The 23,576-nt window shown below is 41.4% G+C and overlaps 1 protein-coding gene across 1 annotated transcript in view; it reads right to left on the bottom strand.

Moving 5' to 3' along the window:
• LOC311045111 (pituitary adenylate cyclase-activating polypeptide type I receptor-like) overlaps positions 1-23,576 on the bottom strand; it is a gene marked incomplete at both ends in the record, with an annotated part of 31,619 nt that overhangs the window by 6,641 nt on the left and 1,402 nt on the right. The window contains 5 exons of the mRNA XM_084056921.1: positions 2,371-2,503; positions 3,816-3,913; positions 4,876-4,970; positions 11,356-11,463; positions 21,703-21,811. Coding sequence (XP_083913047.1) covers positions 2,371-2,503; positions 3,816-3,913; positions 4,876-4,970; positions 11,356-11,463; positions 21,703-21,811 — 543 coding nt within the window. The remainder of the gene's footprint in view (positions 1-2,370; positions 2,504-3,815; positions 3,914-4,875; positions 4,971-11,355; positions 11,464-21,702; positions 21,812-23,576) is intronic.

The following is a 23,576-nucleotide window of genomic DNA, read 5'->3' as shown; positions in this document are numbered from 1 at the left end:
TTTACCATAACCACTTGAAACCTAGCATCCCTTTTCTGAGGAGAACTTTAGCCGAAAATAGCAGATCTATAAGCCCACAACGCCTGCGAGGCGTTGTGGGCTTGTAGATCGGCTATTTTTGGCAAAGAGGTATAGGTGTAGAGGGAAAAAAAGAGCAGACCAAGTAACCCAAAAAAAAGTATAATTTACTTGAGCACCTGCCCCTCAAAATGTCTGTGCACGCCACTGAATAAATGTGTTCATATTTTTGCTTATGAAATAAATATTATAACTTGGGACATCATGATAGCTCAGTTGAGTGAGTCACACGCCATGTACATGTGATGTCGGTTCAAATCAATCTGACTCCTGTCTCTACTGAATAATGTCTAAGTCAAGAAAGCAGAAATGTCATCAAAATCACATTTTGATGACACTTTGGGAACATGGGACTGTTGTTGCCCAAGGCCATAAGTGTGAAGGGTGTATGCATGAAACCGGTGCTGAGCAAAAATCTACAAAAAGATTGGTGTTTATGAAAAGGAAAGCTGACGAGAGACGGTGTGTACTGTTACCTCTCCTCATAGGCTACTCTACGGGTGGTGTGTGCAGATTTTCAGCAGTGAAAAAGTACTAAAATGTTTTACTTAAGTATGAGTATCAATACTGCAATGTAGAAATACTCTGTTACAAGTAAAAGTCTGGAATTCAAAATTGACTTGAGTAAAAGTACAAAAGTATTGGTATCAAAATGTACCGGTACTTAAAGTACCAAAAGTAGAAAGTACTCATTATGCAGAATGTCACAAGACACACGTTTTCAAATGTATTTATAATTTATAAAAATCTTTAAAAAATAGCAGATCTACAAGCTCATAATGCATTGTGAGCTTGTAGAGTGGTTACTGTATGTTTTGTAATAATAATCAAAATCTACAAAGTAACTTACTAGTAACTAAAGTTTTCAAATAATTGTAGTGGAGTAAAAAGTTAAATATTTGCATTTGAGATGTAGTGGAGTAAAAGTACAGAAAATTGGTAATACTCCAGTAAAGTAAAAATACCTCAAAATTGTACTTAAGTACAGTACTTGAGTAGAACTAGTACTTAGTTATTTTACACCACTGATTTTCAGGCAGTGCGTTTTGGCTAGCACAGACACACAAGGAGAGCTTATACAGGAACAATTATAATAGTGTGTATAATAGTCCGATAAAATGTCTTAGCAACATTAACATTTGGGGGTTTTAAATTGGAGTATTTTGCAAAAAAATCTGATAGGAATTGCCCATTATATTTGTGTGAAATACAAATGTATCTTTGGTTTAATGCACTTTTTCCTGAAAGATAACAATGCAGATCATTATGAATGAATGGGCGGATGCATTTCTCAAAATAACTTCTGGGCATCGCTGTCTCCCTGGAAGTTGTTGACGATGCGACTAACAGCTGTTTGGCCCAGGATACTGTATGAGAAAAGATGCAACAACGAGCGAGAGTGGAGTATAGGCTTATGTTTAAACCAGGGTCTTCAACAGGGGGGTCCTCAGAGTTACTAGGGGGGGGGGGCGCCAAATCTTTGTGTGATAGGAACCTTTTTTCTTTCTTTTTTTATCTCCATTAACCAGTTGAACCCTAGCATCCGTATTCTGAGGGGAACTTGTAGATCGTCTATTTTCGTTAAAGCGGTTTGGTGTAGCAGGAAAACATATTGATACTTTAATAGACGTTTTCTAAGTTATGAGGGTTTAAGTGTTTAAATACACATTAACATGAATCCAACACAACGCTACACAATGATAGTGTTGTCGCAAACAAGTCTATGAATCTATGAAATCTATGACATAAGCGTAATCTGCAACACAATTTTATACAATATGTTGTGGGGGTCCCTGCTTCGTCTCTCTCTCAGCTAAGGGGTCCTTGGGTTGAAAAACGTTGAAGACCCCTGGTTTAGACTCAAGTGGAGACTGCTCTCTTTCGTGAGTGTTTGGTTTCGCCCATGCAGCCATGCATATCCAGACCCTCTGCTTTCAGTTCTAACAGTGTGGCAGTCTCAGGGTTAAATGAACACTTCTGTGTTCTTCTACCTTCTCGGTTTTTCACTCTCTGTGGCAACACGTGTGGATGTAGACAGGTTTCTTGTTTGCAAACATTACTGGGTGTGTGCGCATTCAGGGTGCAAAACCACTTTAAAAGAAACCCGCACAGCCGGTAGAATCCTGCCTAGGGCATCAAATTGCCCGTGACCGTCATGGGGTTGCAAGTAGTAGTTATGGTTTATCTTCCAGGGAGCAGGAATGCACTCAGCAAACTAAATGGCAATCTGCCCGTTACGTTTTAAAACTAAAGTTTGCTCCTCGGAGCAGAGTAACAGTGCATCCATCTTACCGTGGACATGGAGCAGTGGTCCAGCGTCTCATCAGCAAACAGAACTGTATCTTTAATGAAGACAGCGCTGGCCCTCAGCACGAATGAGGAGAACAGGTTGATGTGGATGTAGTTCCTGGTGCAGTGGAACTTTCTGCCAGGAACAGAAGGGGAGAAGGTAGATCATTGTAACGTACACGACATACACATCACTTTTTTTTGTTTACCTTTAATAAGCCAGGCAAGGTGGGATTAAGAGCAAATTAGTATTTACAACAAGCGGCCTGGCAAAAGGCAAGGACTCTTGAAGGAGTGGGAAAAGGGGCTGAAGGAAATCAACAATCACGTTAATTCAATACAAACAATATAAAACAACACAATGTGATCATTTACAGAACACAGTAAATATGCGCACAATTTGTTTCATTAATCACTTTCTTTTTTCTTCTTCTTTTTTTACATTTAGAGTAGCCAATTCTTTTTTTACCCCGTTTTTTCCCCAATTTAGTCGTTATGCCAATTCATTCCTCCCCACGCACATTTCTGTGTTGTCACTGCTGTCTTGCTGTTGTCTTACTGACTCACCTGCCAGCGAGGAGCCCCCACCAGGAGGATGTAGGGCCTTCGTTCTACTCCTCCCGCCCAACACTCCCCACTGACAGGTGCCGCCCCAGCCCGTAGGAGTACGTGCAATGACCAATATCACTCTCCCCGTCCGGCTTCCCTCCCCGTGTTTGCCAATTGTGTTTTTGTAGACGCTCGACAAAGCCGTTTGCACCACGTGGATTATTTCAAACCCAGAATCTCCGTGGTGGTGGGCAGTGACTTTACCACTGCGCCACCCGAGCGCCTCATCAATAACTTTCAACCTGGCGTCCCTATTCTGGCCATGTCAATATAGGCAATAAATAATATATTTTTTAAATTGCTATTTAAAAATTTGCAAAAATATTAAATCTACAATGCAAGCTCACAATGGTTGCGATGAGACACGAGCTTGTAGATATGCTATTTTCGCTATTCTTACGACGGAGTAGTTATATAGGACTAGGTTGAAAGAATGATATAATGCCTAAACTTGTTGAATTGCTGTTTGTAAACTTCCAGGAAGTCTTCGATAACAGAATAAACTGTACAGGTGCCTAGCCAATCTGTATAAGACAATAATTTGAAAATCATAACATTTTGTCAAAAGTGGAGATAATGTAAAATGCATAGTTTTATCGGCACACTCAGAACATTAGTGGCCTTGTGCAGTCCAGTTAACTCACTAGCATTGCTACCAATCTCTCTTTTATGCCTGTTTAGCATAACAAAATTATTAAAAGAGACACAAGAAAGAGACCCAGTGCAAATAGCGCTTTCAATTCAATCCACCAATGATAAGAAATTGTAGATTGGCTGTTGTGTTATCTCTCTATCTGAGTACAATAGCTGGCCTGCGGGCCTGCGGCAGGGCACATTACCTGAACGCTGTAAACACCACAATCGCTGTTATGAGGGAGATGAGAGAGGTGGCGTACCCCACAGTGTAGACCTGTCTAAATGTAGATAGGTAGTTCGTCTAGGGGAAGAAGGACACACAAAAGATGTGAGTGTGGGTGGGGGGCAGAGAGCACAAAGGAAGGAAACGGAGTGAGGGGGAGATAGAACAACAACAGGGAGAGAGATTGTCAAAAGACAAGACAGTCAGCAAGCAAAATGCATAGTACATGTGCTTGTACATTTGTGAATTCAAGACAATCAATAATCAACCCCTGCTTTGGAAATGGTCGATGGGGACAAATATTGTTGTTTTGTTTTTCGGTTAGTTTTTCCATAATTTACGTAGGTATAGGCTACCATTTTCAGCACATCAATCAGTCAAGCCTGGGATGACTGTGTCTGTGTGTGCTAATTTTTTAACAGCAAAGACTGGCACAATTAATCATAATACAATTGTGTTGAAAGCATGGCTTTCAACACATCCTCTTCTCTTTGAGAATTCATTAAACCCATAAATCCAAACTGCACTCAAACAATACCAGGTACCGTACACATAGGAGAGAGATATAGAAAGGAATAAGGAGGAATGCAAGAGGTGATGGAAGGCAGTTTGAGAGAGAGAGAGAGAGAGAGAGAGAGAGAGAGAGAGAGAGAGAGAGAGAGAGAGAGAGAGAGAGAGAGAGAGAGAGAGAGAGAGAGAGAGAGAGAGAGAGAGAGAGAGAGAGAGAGAGAGAGAGAGAGAGAGAGAGAGAGAGAGAGAGAGAGAGAGAGAGAGAGAGAGAGAGAGAGAGAGAGAGAGAGAGAGAGAGAGAGAGAGAGAGAGAACAAACAGGAACCATAGAGATATGATGATTTACTGGCATGATTGTTTGTTGTTTTTTCACTGGCATGATTGTAGCAATGACAGATTAGGCCTGAGTTGTGCGTGGGAGGAGACGTGCATCGTAAAAAAATTCCGATCATGGCAAGCTTATAGATCTGCTATTTTCGGCACACGGCACCATCGTATAAAGGAGAATAATCTGGCATAAAAGCCTATACCTCAGATTCGGGCAGATCGTTGAAAGTGCAGGCCTCTTCATAGGATGGATAGGGCTCCGTCCAACCGTCAACGGTACAGTTCCTTACCACGTACCCTAGAATGTGGGGGTGGACACCAAGGTGGTTGGACTCAGTTCAATTCGGCTTCAACGTCAGATTGTGTGTGTTTTCAGAATCTCTCCTCTGCCATGAAAAGCACCCTCCCTGTCTCAGCTGTCTCTGCACCTCCGCCCTGTCAATCATTAAATGAAAGGGCGACCAATGTTCTCATGTAGCCTATATATTGATATGCAAATTTCTTCTTCAAGTTAACTGGAGCGAATTAATGACTGCAGGTGAAACCTGGTGAATGCAATTTCTCTCTTTCATTTTCACGTTTTCAAGTATCCCGACCCCATGATGTGACTATGCCGTTCCGTTACCTTTACATGAACCGTGCTTTGCGGGGCTCTATTCTAATTTCAAAGGAAGGTTTTTTTTTTCCTATTGGTGGTGAATAACATTTGATGCAGCATTTTTCTTTTATTCCTTTTTAATTGTATTTCTCCTTTATGTAACTAGGTGAGTCCCATTGAGATGGTTATGTATTTTACAAGGGCCATAGTAGCAAAAAGATGAGATTACAGCATAAATACAACACAAAACAAAATCTTGTTATACCGCGGTCTACTACACGCCATAGCTCTCAATGTTCTTTTCTCATACACCAGGAGTTGCTACATGTTGTATTATGCAGACACTTAGTGCTGCGAAATGAAAAGGAAGAAGCTATCCACAATTGAGCCATTTTCCCCATTCACCCTTCTGTCTGCCTCTGTTCTGTGCATTCAGCCAGCAAATATTTGTCACTTCTGTGCATTTGTCCAATTTCACATTGACATTTATCCATTTGGAAGCACTGTGTGTGTGGTAGGAGAGCTGCCAAAAACAAATGTGGTACGTGCGTACGTGCGTGCATGTATGTGTGTGTGCGTGCATGCACGCGTGTGTGTGTGTGTGTGTGTGTGTGTGTGTGTGTGTGTGTGTGTGTGTGTGTGTGTGTGTGTTTGTGTGTGTGCACGCGTGTGCGTGTGCGTGTGCGCGTGCGTGTGCGTGTGCGTGTGCGTGTGTGTGTGTGTGTGTGTGTGTGTGTGTGTGTGCGCATGTCTGTTGTCTTGCATAATGTGTATGTGTGTTATATGTGGTGTGCTATGTGCTATATGATGATGATGTATGTGCATGTGTCACAGAAGGAGCCTAATGCAGACAGACTGGCGGGGCTCATGGCAGTGGGTTTTCATCAGTCTTATTTGAGCTGAGGAAACAGGAATCAGCAGAGGCCAACGACAGTCAGCGCCACAGCTGCCTGCATCTGTTGAAAGTCAATTACGATTGTAGTCTGCTCTAGCCCATTAAGACCTGAGGCCGATTCTACAAATGTCGTCTAAATCAGTAGTTCTCACACTTTCAAGATTTTTCGAAAATGTTAAAAAATAGCAGATGTACAAGCTTGCAGCGCGGCACGAAGTGACGCGCTGTGAGCTTGTATATCTGCTATTTTTGAAGAGCCAACGCTAAAATCGAAAATTACACGATGCTTTCCCGGTATTAATGGGCTAGTCGAGCTGAAACTCTAATTATCATGCCCTCTGCCTTCCCTTCAGAGTGAAGGAAAAAAACGTGATAATTCTTAATAACTCTGTTGTCAAGACTAGTCAATTCAAATGTATCTCATGAATACAGTAGAAGAAATAGGGAAGAGGGAGCGGGAGTCCTGCACGCTCTCTCCACTTCCAAAGAAATGTATTTAAGACGCAACGTTTCGGTCGCTCGGACCTTCATCAGGCATGTCATGACTACAGAAAAAACCTGAATAACTGAGTGGCGAGGCAACAAATGCAGCTGCTTCCATACAGGTGGACTGCATGATACAATTAAGCAATTCACATCCTATCATGCTCTGTCAAAATGGTCAAAATTGCACATGACCCTGATGCTCATACATTAGTGCAATATATGTAAGGAACGCAGAAGAGCAACTGACTGAATCTCAATGCAGGAAGTGATCAGACTGTGTCAGCAAGAACAGTCTGTTGACAAGTACAGGAATGTTATAGTATGGGCTGCAGTGCATAAACCCATCATTCATTACGATGCATAAACCCATCATTATGATGATGACTGCACATTTGAAAGTTCACTCAGTGATGCGAAAAATAAAGTAGCACTGGTCTATAGAGATGTGCAAAAAAGTGACGTTCGATAACATCTCTCTCTCTCTCTCTACGGCTTTCAGAGACGGAGAGCGAGAGAACGAGAAAGAGAAACAAGTGAGAGAAGTAAATGTAGGCTACATCCGTTCAGAATTCTGGTATAAGACCGGGTATCATGCATCCTGGGCAGTACACACGTTACAAAGCATTTTAACCGTCTGACCGGATTGGCACATTCCCAGTGGGTGCTCAAGCTCGGCTCAAGCACCCACGGGAACAGCGCCTATGCTTGATAGCATGTTGAGGGACCTCTAGTAGAGTTCACCTGCAAAACTACTTTCACTTCTCTTCTTTGCTGTAGGTAACATTTATACAAGGGGGGGGGGGCACAAAAAAGGGGGATATAATTGTAAACTTCTGCTTTTGAACCTACTATTCCAATTCCCCAGCATCTCACTCACTGCTCTCATCATCTGTCTTGTTGATGTTCTTGCCAGAGTTACCATGACAGTTGCCGCAAGCAGGAATACACTTCACTCCTTGCTTTTTACGTAGGGAGCCGGCGCCTCTGGATCACTGTGGTCTTTGATGGTTACAGAAGCTCCAATAAGCCCCATGATAACCTGAGAACAAAATCTCTGCTGCAGAATTCTGATTTGCCCAGAAATCAAATGCATTGTTCCGAGAGAAACTTTCCTCAGCAACATGAGCCCAGCTCATTCTGCTGCGACATTTGGTAGAAATGGGATCAGTGTTACAACAAATGCCCCTATGATGCGGACACCTCTTTTGTCCATGCGGTAGATGATGCAGTCCCTCACTGAAGTGAGGGCTGAGGACGTCGGGATTATGCTGATTCATCATGCTGCAGACCACCTGATCTTTCTCACAACAGCCAAGAAACATCTTTTGGAAAGATCCAGAAGGCCCGCACAGACAGATAACAGAAGTATCTTCTCTTTTTGCACTGCTTCTCCAGCTGTGATACAATGTCCATCATTTCTGGGTTTAACACATCGACTTTGTATAAATCAAGCACTGCAAGACTGACTAAGTGGAGAGAGCAATGGACATGTTTCTGGACATCTGAGTTGGTTGACTTGAGATTTCATATCTTCAGAAAGCGGACCTCTACTAGGAGCATCAACTGTCCCCGACAACAGGAGTTGCAGCACAGCACTCTCTCTAGGGATTAGGCTTGTGTTTATGTTTATTCAGCTTTCAGCACATGATTAAAAAAGACAGGTGCCATTAAAAACACTGAATTATTTAGCTGATTACAATATTATCACCAGACCAGAGATTGGCTACTAATGCTGCCAAGTCCATCTTTGGATGTAATGGACTATGGGTGGAAGCTTGGTGACAAAGGTTATGAGCTGGCCTGGTCCCATCAACAGATCCCATGGTACCAGACTATCTACAACAGCACTCAGAGGCTGCTGTAAAAAGCAAGAAGTGTATTTCTGCTTGCGGCAACTGTCAAGGTAACTCTAGCAAGAACATCAACAAGCCAGATGATGAGAGCAGTGAGGGAGATGGAGTGTGTGTGTGTGTGTGTGTGTGTGTGTGTGTGTGTGTGTGTGTGTGTGTGTGTGTGTGTGTGTGTGTGTGTGTGTGTGTGTGTGTGTGTGTGTGTGTGTGTGTGTGTGTGTGTGTGTGTGTGTGTGTGTGTGTGTGTGTGAATAATAATAATATATTTATTATATTGGGAAACAAGAATAGAGACACAGGTACAATGTGTACCCTGCCTTGTCTCTGTATGTATAAAAAAAGAAAGGAAAAACGACGACTGACAGTAAAGTACTACATATTTCAGTTGTGACTCCCAATTAGATTAAGATTTGTTTAGGGTCATTGTTCCTTTTAGGGTTTATAGCAACTATCCTGAACAACAATTGACAATGACAGTAATTGCTGTTGGATGAGGTGCCCATTTATTCAAGGTGTAGTATGATGAATCACAGTAGGTATAATATCTTATACTGCAAATATATAACATGCAGTAAAAACGTATGGTCTCCCAGTGCCCATGAACCTAATCAGTGGCCTGTTGCACCTGTGCCCCTCATCTAATTCACCTGCCCCCATGCATGGGGAACCTGCTTTCAACCAGACAAAGACGGGCAGGCAGTGGCTCCTTCAGGGCTGGGAAAAGTATACATTAACTCAAGATGATTAATTTATGGGATTAATGGATACATTTTAATTAACTTCTCATGTCAGGTACAGTTCTTCTAGCTTCATTTGTGATAGAGCAGCTCCGTTACTGCAGTATGACTGCAGACCGCTGTCTGAAAGGGGAAGCTACAGTGGAGCGATGAAAACATTTTTTTAGTATCTCCAAAAGATGGGGCAGAGTGTCCTCTTTTCTGGGATTCAGAATCTGGTCACCCTCCAAGGTATGGCAACCGGGCCTGGCGGAGATCTGTGCTCCGAGGTGTATACTTTTCTAGTTTTAACTCTGCTGCTGCTAGATCTACCTGTGATGCCTTTGTAGACTCTTAGACTTAATAACTATAGCTATAAATATTTAAATTATTAAAAACAAAATCTACATCAAGTGGATGGTAGAGTCTACACCACAACAATGTAGCGGTGAATGATCTAGATATAGTTATAGTTACTGTATAGTTCTTTCTGTTTCCAATGCTTTGTGTGCATGGCTCTAAACTCTGTTGAACAAAACGAGAAAAAAAGGGAAGAAACACATCTCATCCCCCTTCCATCCACATGTTTGTCTAGCGGCTGGCATTTGTGACAGACGATAAGAAGGAAGAGCTGTTCCGTGCTGTGAATATGTGGCCCTCATCTCACATAGTTCTCTGTGGCTGTCAGATCAAACACTTGACCAGTCACATTTCCCCTGGGGCCGACTGACCCGTGTACTATCACACCCAAACATATTTCTAATTAAATCATCCTATATGTCTCTTTTTGATTGAACACGCATAGCGTACATACAAACAACCGCACGTGCGCACACATGTGTACACACACACACACACACACACACACAAACACACACACACACACACACACACACACACACACACACACACACACACACACACACACACACACACACACACACACACACACACACACACACACACACACACACACACACACACACACACACACACACACACACATACATACATACATACATACATACACAACATATGGGCCCACTATATGATGTATAGAACGCTACCTCAGAGATTATTCCATAAACATATGGGTTTTTAATATTAATATATATGCTGGCAAAGAAGATCCCCAGAATGAGAACATCAAGAAATGTCTCAGCGAAATATTTACTCTTACTTTTCTCCCAAAGGATGCATGTCAACTCGTTTCATTACTCAGTGATGTTTAATTAATACCAAGAACTTAAATGAGAGCAGTTGCTTCCCCAATTTCAAGCCTGAAAAGGCAAAATGGGAATTAGCTGTGAAGACACGTGTTATATCAGTGGTTTTCAAAGTGGGGTCCACCAGAGGTCCTTGCGATGGTTCCAGCCAAACAAGGGATATATAGTATAATTTCACTATAGTTACATTCACTTGAAATTTTCAATTTAGGCACTCTTAATCCAGAGCGATTTACAGTATGCAAAGAAAACACGAGTCAATACATCAAATGCATAGAAATAGTAATCTAGGATCATAGGTAAACCAAGAACCTATCATCAGTCTAAACAGTATAATATCAAAAAAGTCAATCAATAATCTGTACATTGAACCTATACACACTACAGGACGCCAGATCTACAACTGAGCTGGCATATGTCTACATAAATTAACATACCATCTAAAAAAATGCCTTTGCATAAGCCTGCAAGGTCGTCAAGGCTAGGGCAAGTGCTACGTTAAGTGTTACGGGCTAAGGTGGAGTGTGAAGAGGTGAGTCTTCAGATTCCCGCGGAGGAGATTGGGACAGCATGCATGGCATAGAGACAAATGGAGACGGATCATCTAATTCTCCAGGGTGCTTCAGGCCACAGATTGCTGATTATGTTACCTGGCCTCCGTCAGGGGTCAGAGGTTGGATAACCTGTAGTGTATCTGCAGTTCTAACTGTATACAGAAATGATGTGACTAATAACAATATGACTATTCAAATATTTTATTTTTTTTCTCTTTTTCTTTTATTTACATAAACATGCATCAATCAGTGCTATTTACAATATGTACTGATAGAACCATGGCTATGCTTTATGTTACCATATTATGACAAAGCCAAATACATTTTATCTCCATTAGAAGAAGAATTGAGCACAAACCTTGATTGCTGGAGAAATGCTGGAAGATTTCAGAACAGGATGCATTTACCACCTGGCCAACGTCTGCTCTTGGCCAACATCGGATCTGATCCCACTCTGTTTTACAGCCTAGAAGAAAGAAACAGGTGGTTGTCTGTCAGTCAGTCAGTCAGTGAATCATCCACTCGGTCTTTGCGTGATTCAAACTGCCAATGACCAATTTAGCCCCCTTTTGTGTGGTTCTCTTTTAAACTTGAATCTTCGCTACAGATCAATGTACTGTAAGTAAAGTCTGTTGCTCTGTCTGCAGAGCTGTCACGAACAGCTGGAATGGAGATACATCTCCATTCCAGCTGTTCGTAACAGCATGCATGGCATAGAGACAAATTGAGACGGATCATCTAATTCTCTAGGGTGCTTCAGGCCACAGATTGCTGATTATGTTACCTGGCCTCCATCAAGGGTCAGAGGTTGGATAACCTGTAGTGTATCTGTAGCGTATAAAACAGACATGACTGTGTTCAACTGATGACTGTGTTCATTGTCTCATCACTGGGTGTATTTAGAATGTATCTATACCAAGCAGGAAGCACCCTATATTGATCTGGATGATCATTTCCATGCAATTTCTTCCGATGCGCTTTCTTTGGTTGTTTTCTCACTCTGTGTTTGTTCCTTGTAATTAGCTAAAGATTGAGAATACATTTGAGAACACATTTGAAATGCTAAATGTAATTATATTACATTTAGTAAGTAAGTCATTTAGCAACCAAACCAAACTGTAGGCTATTATGCAAACATAATGAAGTTGACCTAATTTTCTCAGCCGCATTTAAAATAAAAATGTGTTATTATATTAAGTTTTTTAAACAGTGAAATTGGTTGCTGCATACATCCCTATAGAGGGCCGTTTTGATCTGAAAACCCATGCGGAAAAAAGGCAAGTTACGCCACTGCATGGAATCATCATCATCATTATCATCCGTTTTACGTCTGGAGACTCCCGTCCAGGACAGGCTTCAGACCAATGTGATTAATTAATTAACGTGTAATGGGGCTAAAACATAAATGGGCCTTTCAACCCTTTACAGTTGAGTTATGTATGAAATGGACAACTTGGACTCTGGCTGTGAGTCAATTTTGTGGAAGGGATGACAAGCACATCCTTGCCATTCTGTATATTAGCTTTGAATAAAAAGCTTTCACTTAGCAGGAGACCCACTTACAGTTCAATCACCACTCACTCAGAACAGAAGCAGAAAAAAGGAAACTAAAGTTCTATGATTATTTGAATAATGTTCTACTTCACCCACTAAACCAGACAGGTGGACAGGGTGAGTGCACAGTGACAGCCAAATGAAGCTTTTTATTAAAGCTGCAATCTGTAGGTTTTAGGCCTGTCTCTCTCCCCCGACTGAGATAAGTAATTGCCCTGATGTCCGAACTACAATAAAGTGGTGAACATGTGATGCATAGTGTGCGAGAATGTGGAACTTCATGAGAATCTATATAATCCACTGTAAAAAGTTGTATTTAAAAATGTTCAGATAATGTTTTAAGAGTTACACTTACGCATTGTTGTTGGAAAGCAGATTTGGGGCAGTGTTTAAAAAGGTCGCTATTTCCATTAAAATGAGACAGACGGGTCCAGAGAGAAGTACTTTGGAGAGAATGTCTGGAAGGGGAACGGGGGTGGGTACGCAAGTGGGCGTTGACAAAGTCAAAGCCAATATTTTTCATGAGCTGTTGGACATGTCGAGAGAAAGAGAGGTTGACACACTTGAATATACCGCTTTGGGGAAAAAGGAAATAGGGGTATGTACTGTACAACAGATCTCAATGATTATAATCAAGGATAATAATGTGGCACATAGGACATTAATATTTTAATATTAACATTAACATGCATTAGTCTGCCACATCGTTTATTCATACAGTATATGTCTGAATTCATTATGATGTTCATAATGATATGTTCTATAATATGTGACACATTTCCAGTTCACCACTGTATGAATAAAGGTCTTACAGAACTCTTACAAAACTAGAGCAGTAGTTTTTGTTGAAAGTCCCTTTTCCTCTCTGCTCCTTATTTATATTTCCTTTATAGTTCCTTTATATATTTTTTTACATCTTTCTGTGGCACTTGAATGTTTTATAGTAATATGTGTATCTCCCGTCCAAACCTCTCTTTGAATTAAATGAACAAATAAAAAATTGATCACATACTCAAAACAGGTCTCCCTTGGGTGCACAGTGAAATATATTATGCTGGTGTTTCCTTGGAGCCATCCACTTCAGTTGGTGACATTAATCTGTGACAGTGACAGTGACTTATGGCTGCAATCTGTCTAGCGGAATTATCCAATCTCTCTGCCTGCCTTAATTCATCTGTACAAAGCCACCGTATCAAATGCATTATAAAATCCCTCTGCCATGTAATCACCCCTCCAGTGTAACATCCTGGAATAATAGTTAGTCAAGGGATATGGAATTATTGAAGGCAGGATGTTGCGTCTCGTTATGGATTAATCAATTTACTGACAGTCTTTTCCAGGTTGACACAAAAGGTCCTGACAAAAGAAGGTCCTGGTTACAGATGTGACAACCAATTTCTTGACCGTCACGATCGAGGAGAGCAGCACTTCTCAAGGGTTCTTCAAAGACAAAGATGATTTATTTCATTTCAATGTGTCACTTTCTTTTATTTTTACAGATAATCCAAATATGCTTAAAACTCTTAAAATGCCACTTTTGTTAACCCCTTGAACCCCAGCATCCACATTCTGGGGCGAAACGTTTGCCAAAAATAGCAGATCTACAAGCTCACAATGTGTCACAACGCGACGCGTTGTGAGCTTTTAAAACTCTTAAAATGCCACTTTTGTTAACCCCTTGAACAACGCGTCGCAACGCGACACGTTGTTGTGAGATTGTAGATCGGCTATTTTTGGCAAAGAGATTTGGTAGAGCGTGAAAAAAGACTGTTCTTTACAGGTCCGTTGAACCAATTATAGAGGGTTTAAGTGGTACCGGATAGGCAGCTCAGCAAAGGTGAATTGATCCCAGTGTATGACGGAGGACAATTCCACAATAAATTAAATCTCTGCGTTACGATTATTGTGAGCGATTTTTTTATCACGATAAATGATATAATAACGATTATCGTCCCATCCCTAGTAACTAGTGACTGTTGCTCCCACTGCTGGACTTGAAGCTACAGGGTTTGGTTGGGGCTCAGATGTTGCCCTGGTTTGCCCATTGTACCAGACAACCAGATAAGACAACCCAATGCAAGCCGACGAGATTGTGCATCTGGCACACAGCATTCTATGATGTAAGCACTATTTGCTATTTACATATGCCAATACATAATCAGCAAATTGCCATGAAACTTGCTCCCCGGAAGATGAATCCTCTAGCGCCACCCTCAGGTCAAAATATAAACTTTTCACACAATCGAAATCCAGGATGAACATGAACCCTACCTATTTTGGTGACCACATGGCTTTTCCTCTAGCAGGGAGTTGCTGAGTGAGTGAGTGAGTGAGTTAGGGGCGGCCATAGCTGAATGGTTAGTGAGCGCGCCTAGGTAGCCAGAGACCCTGGTTGCCCCAGGTTCGATTCCAGGCCAGGTCAACATATGTGTCGATGAAATGAAATTTGTCCCTGAGCAAGACTCTTAACCCCTAATTGCTCACAGGTTCTCATTGGAAACAAGACTGCAAGGACTTTCATGAACGACCTGTTAAAAGGAATTATCCTTAGTGAGTGAGTGAGACCCTTGAAAGTTTCAGTAAACTCAATGGTTTTCTGTTTAATATAGACTGCACTTCAATTTGAGCAATGCACCAATGGCATCTGATATAACCGTTTAGCCAGTTTTCTGGATTGACATCTGGATTGTGCTGCAGATGGCAGTCTCCCTCTCAGGAACAACGCTGCCTGCTGACTGCTGTATTATTCCCACTTCGGGATTCCCACTCCTTAACACGCTTTGAGTGGTACCACAGTGATCTGAATGATGAAACTGATTACAAAATGATTCAATTTTATCTCTTGAGATTAGAGCAGCTACAGCTGCAAGCGAAATGATGTGCCCTCTGTTCAGAAAGAGAGTTGTGTCCCCTTTCATGATTGTAAATGTGTTATTTTCTTGAGATGAATAGTGGTCAAGAGGTGCACGCACATCCACAAGTCGGCTATTTCGACGGGTGCTAGATCAGAATGTATTTATTCAGCGGTACACCTGACGAAGGCCACAGAGGCCAAAACGTTGTATTTTTATACAGCTGAATAAATACATATGCTTTTCTGGGAGCATTAAGACGGTGTGTGGACCTTCAGTTTCTTGAGTTCTATGAGTTTCTTTCATGTATTAACGTGAACATTTGACCGTTTGTTATTGGGACATTTCTTTGAGTCTTGAAGGAATGACAGTGGGAATGTGAATGAACCCTTTTAAGGAACCCCAGTGGTTTAACCAGTGCATGTACTGTACCACAATGGAAACAAGCCCCTGGGGCTTTTTGTGTTATTGTGGTATCTGAAAACCACAGACTTAAAGGTTCTACTGCACTTTTGTAGTTGCCAACAACGCCATATTGTAGTCAGTTTGATGTTCCAGAGATGTGTATGAATGGTTGGATAATGAATTGAGGCATCACTCCAGGCAGTGAGGTTTCTTGCTTAGTTCCGATATATTGCATAGCATAGCACAGACAGTTTTCTATGGAGACCCTGAGGTCCCCACCATCGGCCCTTCGGCCTCTGAGTAGCACACCCACACTAGCTTACATTTGAGTCAGTCTTTATAGTAGTGAACACATTGAGATCTAAAGAAGAGGTACATGTGTGGGTGTGTCAGCCCTGAAAGGTGGGACCCCACCTCCCCTGGCCCCCTACTTTGCAACTGTATAGAGCCAGGAAGGGAAGGGTGTCAGCCTTGATGACTAATGCATAGACGCTCTGTCTCCCAGGTTAAACAATAGGATGCTAATTGTAACCCCCCACCCAGGTCAGAGCCAGCAGTCCCCTCCTAGTACACTCTTCTGTCTGCAGCCTACTTGTGAAGAAAACATCTTACATCTGTATGTATGTTATATGAAATATACAGCATTATCCTTTTAGCATAAACTTTGACTGTAATACTTGTACTGTTAATGATAATGTTAATAAAGTATTCAATCAATCAATACCACATAACTGTGATCCAAATTAACGTGTTAACTTTAGAACACTAACATTGAAAATTGTCACACCATCACTAATGTTGGGTATATTTTACCCGATATAATAAATTCTATAAAAAATATTTCTCATCCAATATATATTAAAGCACAACACATGGCAAATTGAGGTACTCTTCTTTAAAAAATGTATATGAAATTTCACAAAGAAAAACTAAAAACAGATATCATGGGGGGACCCTATAAAAAAGCAGCAAAATCATTGAAAAGTGTGGGTATTGGAGCTGGGAACTTTTCCTTTGGTCCACCTATTTCTGGAACATGTGAGCCTTGTCTAGTGAAGGCACATTCATATCACTAATGTTCACTAAAGACCTGCCTGTGGAAAAAACAGGGATGGGGTCAGGGAAACAAACCTTCTATGACATCAGTGAGCATCTAGGCTGCACTAGCCTTCCTGCTTTCGTGTATAGAGGGGCGGGTTTAAAATCAGCGCGGAGAGAATGCGCCTGATCCCATTGGTTCACCGATCTGTCCGTCAGACCCCGCCCCGTCAACACAACATTACGAGCGACGCCCACTGCACTCTGGTTGGTTGGGGAAATGAAACACTTCCTATACCGGGTACACCGACGCGCTGGTCCAGGCTTTTATTTTTTAGCAAAACTAAACAATAAAAGTCTGGAGATCGAGGCTAGTGAGCATCCTGAAGGTACCCATGACCTGCCCACCTCAGACATTAGCAACATTATGAAAATCACATAATTACAATTGTTCGGGTGAAATTCACAGTACCTATCTGAAATGCATACTGTGGGTCCATTCTTTCCTGTCTCCTTAGTCCTTCCACTACGCTATTATGATAAAGCACACATAATTAACTATTAACAGTCAAGTCAAAGCAGTCATAATTCATCATCTCCACCACTTTCCTTCCATCTGTCTGCCACAGTGTGTTCTCGTCCATTAGACCATTATTCACAGATGCAGCTGGAGCGAAGGGATATAGCCACAGGGGATGAACTCATTTAACATTAACAATGATTTGGGTTGGGAATTACTTTTGGAGATTGTGCAGTGGCTGCTTTTAGAGCATTGCTGAAGGGTGAACTGGATGATGATGATGCTCGTTTATTATAAACGAAGCAACAGAACCTTCCTCACAGGGTGAGTTGAGGTGATAAAATCACCTCAACTTATTCACTTATCAATTATGTTCTACTGCATATGTCTCTACAAAGAGCCCATAAAGAGATAGGTAATGAACAAGAATGTGACCAGTTTTGCAGCAAAGAACTAGCCGGTAGCCTTTATGGACATAGGGAAACAAATTGGCAGAAGTCCGCTGGCAAAGATGTCAACAGATGTCACCTGCGTAATGAGTATCAAGTCTGACTTTTGCAACAAGACGTCACTGTGCCAGCTCGCCCTGAATTGCATGTCTGTCGCCTTCGCAGTGCAGGACAAAGTCATTGAGGGCAATTAAAATCAAATTAGTCTCTTAGAATGTTAAAGTTCATCACTCTTGCTGAGAGGAGCTAGCTGCTAGTTTGGAAGTCAGGAGGGAGAGATTGCAGGGGCACGTTGAGATGAAGCAGGGATGAGCAATAGTGGTGACACAGCCCATTAAGATGACAAATAGCATGGCCCCAGTGGGACACCAACAACATTAGCACCTAACTGAATGGAAAGGGTGCAATGGGGAAGTAGAGGGGTTGACAGTTGACACCTGTTCCTTCTTGCCCTTCCACATTTTAAAGACCCAGATTTCTAACGGACAGTTCCATTATGATTATGTCACTCACCCAGCTGGGTAGAAATCTGGGTGTTGTACAATTGTGCTTTTTAGGAAGATTAAATTAAACATTTTCTAACTGAAAAAAATATTAAATAAATACATACATTGGAAACTGTCATTCACGTCTTCATTACATCTTGCCTAGTCTCGCGTGGCCAGACTGTTGCCTCCCACAATTTTCAAATGTTTCCGGTCATACAGTCTGGGACTCGGAAACTCTGACCATGCTTAGAATATAAACCAGATGTGAAGCTTCCTCCCCACTTCCGTTTCGTCTTTACAGTCGCGCAAATTTATCCTAATATAAATACAAATCATCTAAGTGTACATAGCTTGCTGCTTAGCAGAAATGGAAATTAAAAAGTAAAGTGTAAAGATATTTTAAAATATATTTTCGTGAACGGAAGTGCCAGTTTCCTCAATCGGATTTCGGGAGTTGTAGTTCCAGACTCTATATAGCATTCGGAGATTGAGAAATAGTTGTCTGGCTACGCGAGACTACATCTTGCCTAGATGATTGCAATTCTTTGTCATCAATAAATAAGTATCTTTCTTACGTAAACCCTTTTTATTATTATTATTATAATTACACTTATTATTATTATTATCATTATATTATTCCCCTGCCAGGCCGGAATGGCCAGGAGGCTGAGATTATGTTTTCGCCCATCTGTGTGTGTGTGTGTGTGTGTGTGTGTGTGTGTGTGTGTGTGTGTGTGTCTGCTACGTCCACATGTGTTTGCAATTTGACGTTGTCTCCTCACGCCGTTATCTCCTTTGTATACATCAGTAATACATATTTCTTTCCGTAGGCGGATGAGTGAAGAGGGAGCGCTTGTTACAAACCCCGTCACTCTTCCCCCTCATATACTGTATCAATAATAGTGAAAATGGTCGATCTACAAGCTCACATCACATCACATCACACCACGTTGTGAGCTTATAGATCTACTAGTTTCACTATATTTGAAATATAGCGGTGGTTAATTCATAATGTACTTTTTCCTTCCGAGAAATGTAGTGGAGTCAAAAGTACAATATTTGTTTTTGAAAAGTGTAGTGAAAGTCATAACAAGTATGCAAAAATACAAATTCTGAAGTAAAGTACATAATATACAAAAAAAGGTGTAGCCTACTTAAGTACTGTACTTAAGTAAATGTACTTAGTCACTGTACAGGGTGTGCACATGAAGCACATGGGTGCACTGGGATCACAGCTCATGCTGTGCCGTCTCCCGGTTCTTTGTCCTTCCCTTCTGTATTTGGCTTGAGCTCAGTACACTCGGATTAAACTAAGATTGCTTTTCGTTTGAATAGCATGACTGACTCTGTCACTCAACGAAATGTACACTGAACTGCACAAGGCATATGGCCAACACACACACACACACACACACACACACACACACACACACACACACACACACACACACACACACACACACACACACACACACAATGTTATTCCAACCATAGTGGATTAATTTAAAGCCAAAATGAAAGACGAGCTTTGGCAGTCAAAGCACCACGCCATGAGGGGGCAGTTGTATTATCTGCTCCCTATAGTTTAAGTATATGTGCCCTATAGAAAAATAGCAAATACAACAAAAATATCGGCTAAGATAGTGTCATAGAGATGACAGTAATGCAATACCTTCTTTGAAGTTTCCCCACATACAATATTTGAAGCTTGTTATCTGATCCAGTCTATATAGCTGGTTTATTTTCCTTCTGGTTTGGCATGTCAGAGACAGACACATTGAGGCTTCCATAGGGCCACTGTCCCCGCTACTGAATGGAGCGGAGAAGAGATAGACACACAGAACGCATCACTTCTGTTCAGCCTTGCTTGCTTTGTGTGGTTATGAATATAACTTTTGCCCCTAATTCTATTCTAAGTCTTTTCCATAGTAGCAAGCATGGAATAGACATGACAGGGAAGTGGGGGGAGAGAGAGAGAGAGAGAGAGAGAGAGAGAGAGAGAGAGAGAGAGAGAGAGAGAGAGAGAGAGAGACACACACACACACACACACACACACACACACACACACACACACACACACACACACACACAGACACAGACACACACACACACACACACACACACACACACACACACACACACACACACACACACACACACACACACACACACACACACACAGAGAGACACACACACACACACACACACACACACACACACACACACACAGAGAGACACACACACACACACACACACACACACACACACACACACACACACACACACACACACAGAGAGACACACACACACACACACACACACACACACACACACACACACACACACACACACACACACACACACACACACACACACACACACACACACACACACACACACACACACACACACACACACACACACACACACACACACACACACAGAGAGAGACACACAGAGACAGAGAGACAAATTGATGAGCAGAAAGACAGACAAATTGATCTGATCATCATTTGTTACTTAATGACCCTATTATTTTGTTGATTTTAGGAGTCATCTCTCAGTGTTTGGAATTGTTCATAAATTCTATCATTTTGCATCTTGTAGACTTATGTTTCGAGGGCTACGAGGGCTCTCAGATTTAATAGCTACTGGCTTCACCACTGATGTGAAATACATGTATTATTGACTTTGAAACAGAAGTTCTGTGTTGTTATTATTTAGCCTTTCAGAGGCTATTATGGTTAAATCAATGAATTCCATTACACCTGCCAAATCAGGTAATGACCCGATAGCTGCCCCAAATATTACTATTCCTGGCCGTGATGTTCAATCACACGGAAAACGTAAAGTAAGAAATTGTTCACGTCTTGTCAAAACGCCACTATATTGCCACCTGCAGGATGAGGAAAGCGCAGAAATAAGCATAGCAGGATGATGCTACTGTATTGTAGAAAAAGATTGCTTCCCTCATCATGTTTAACTGCCCCCTCAGTCACGTCATTCTGGCACTGGGCCTGATAAATAGTATCCTATGAGTCATGACCTAATTAATTCATCCCCAAGCATTCTGTTTTCATCTTCTGATGTCATATTGTCATCTTCAGTTGTCTCTTATTTATGTATTTTATGTAGGCTATTCGTGTGTGTGTGTGTGTGTGTGTGTGTGTGTGTGTGTGTGTGTGTGTGTGTGTGTGTGTGTGTGTGTGTGTGTGTGTGTGTGTGTGTGTGTGTGTGTGTGTGTGTGTGTGTGGGCGGGCGGGCGGGCGGGCGGTGTGATGTGTGTGTGTGTGATCTGTGCATGCGTGTGTGTGTATGTGTAAATAAGTAAACCGTAAATCTAGACCTTTCAATACCCAAGTCAAACACACTGACACAAAGCAGCACTATCACCGTACCAGTGTCACCAGTGTGATTACGCGCTTCCCTCCTCCGGGTCTGATCACAGATTTCCCGAGCCCTCAGGTGATGGCTGATGATGGCACAGTCTGGATGCATTGCTTCTGTCTGTAAAATAGAGACCGTTAGGTTTAAGATACATACTAGTTTTTAATGAATCGAGTGGTAATGTCACCAGAAGAATGCATGGATTTATTTATTTATTTATCAGGGACAGTGCACATTAATCAACATGTCAGTTTTCACATCCATGTAAATGGGCCAGAGTTAGCCAAAGGCTAAATTTCATCTGTAGTCCCTGAGCAGGCTTCAAAAAATAAATGCAACATAATCTGAATACATTCTAGACATTTACATTTACCTGACATGCCTGTTATGCTAAATGATGATAAATGACTGAGACTATATACACAAAGATCTCGTTGCTATTCTATTGCTGCACTTCATTATGCTATTTCAATTGGCCCAATCATGAACTTCAGTATGTATGTATGCATGTATGTATATGTATGTATGTATGTGTGTGTATGTGTGTGTGTGTGTGTGTGTGTGTGTGTGTGTGTGTGTGTGTGTGTGTGTGTGTGTGTGTGTGTGTGTGTGTGTGTGTGTGTGTGTGTGTGTGTGTGTGTGTGTGTGTGTGTGTGTGTGTGTGTGTGTGTGTGTACATACTGATACTGATATCAGGAATATATGGAATATCTGGCCGGTTTTGCATATTTTACTCTACTCATATGAGAAATCTTTTCCGGTTCTTTCCTTCTATTTCTATTCTTCTTCCCTTTCCTGAAAACAAATAATGGGCGCTTAACTATTTGTTAAGGTGCATGAATAGCATTGGTTCTCAAAGTGGGGTCCGGGGACCCCATGGGGTCGTTGTGGGGGTTCCAGGGGGTCCCCAGCAAACGTAGTTAATATTGCATCTCAGGGGCACCCGCGCATACCATTTACGCTGGTAATCCAGTTTACAGCTTGTCGCAGGTTCGACTCCCGATCCCGACGACTTTTGCTGTGTCCCCCCCCATCTCTCTCCCCATTTCCTGTCAGCCTACTTTCCTATCAATAAAGGCGGTATAAGCCCAAAATATATATATATATATATATATATATATATATATATATATATATATATATATATATATATATATATATATATATATATATATATATATATATTGCATCACAATCATTTTAACCACTTTATCCATTTATACGTTAGCTATTCAAAAACAGCAGATCTACAAGCTCACAGCAGCAAGCTTAAAGGGCAAGACCACTTTGGTAGAGGTTTGGGTTGTGTAGTTACCTTGCCATGATGTAACTCCAAAGGTGGGCAAGACATTTAAAAAAAAATGCTCCATTGATTAGAAATTGATAATTCAAAATATGCTCCTCATTGACTTACATTGTACGGTAAAACTGCTCTCAAAGTCACTCTTTTAGCACAAAAACGAACGCAAACAAAGTTGATTCAGACAATATAGAACATCACCAAACCCAGTACTGTTTTTTTTTTTATAAAAATGTCAACTTCCTGTTGATTTTGCCATTTTTAATAAGTAGAAAACCCGGACTGGATCGGCGGATCCGGATCCAGATCTTCAAATAGTAAAATCAACAGGAAGTTGACATTTTTATTAAAAAAACAAACAGTACTGGGTTTGGTGATGCTCTATATTGTCTGAATCAAATACGTTTGGGTTCATTTATGTGCTAAAAGAGTGACTTTGAAGGCAGTTTTACCGTACAATGTAAGTCAATGAGGAGCATATTTTGAATTATCAATTTCTAATCAATGGAGCAATTATTTTTTATTTCTTGCCCACCTTTAGAGTTACATCATGGCAAGGTAACTACACAACCCAAACCTCTACCA

Source organism: Gymnoscopelus microlampas (genome assembly GCF_963454915.1).
Source record: "Gymnoscopelus microlampas genome assembly, chromosome: 5".
In the NCBI taxonomy this organism is placed as follows: domain Eukaryota; kingdom Metazoa; phylum Chordata; class Actinopteri; order Myctophiformes; family Myctophidae; genus Gymnoscopelus; species Gymnoscopelus microlampas.
Note: the sequence above shows the minus strand (reverse complement) of the source record. Positions and strands in the feature narration are given on the sequence as shown.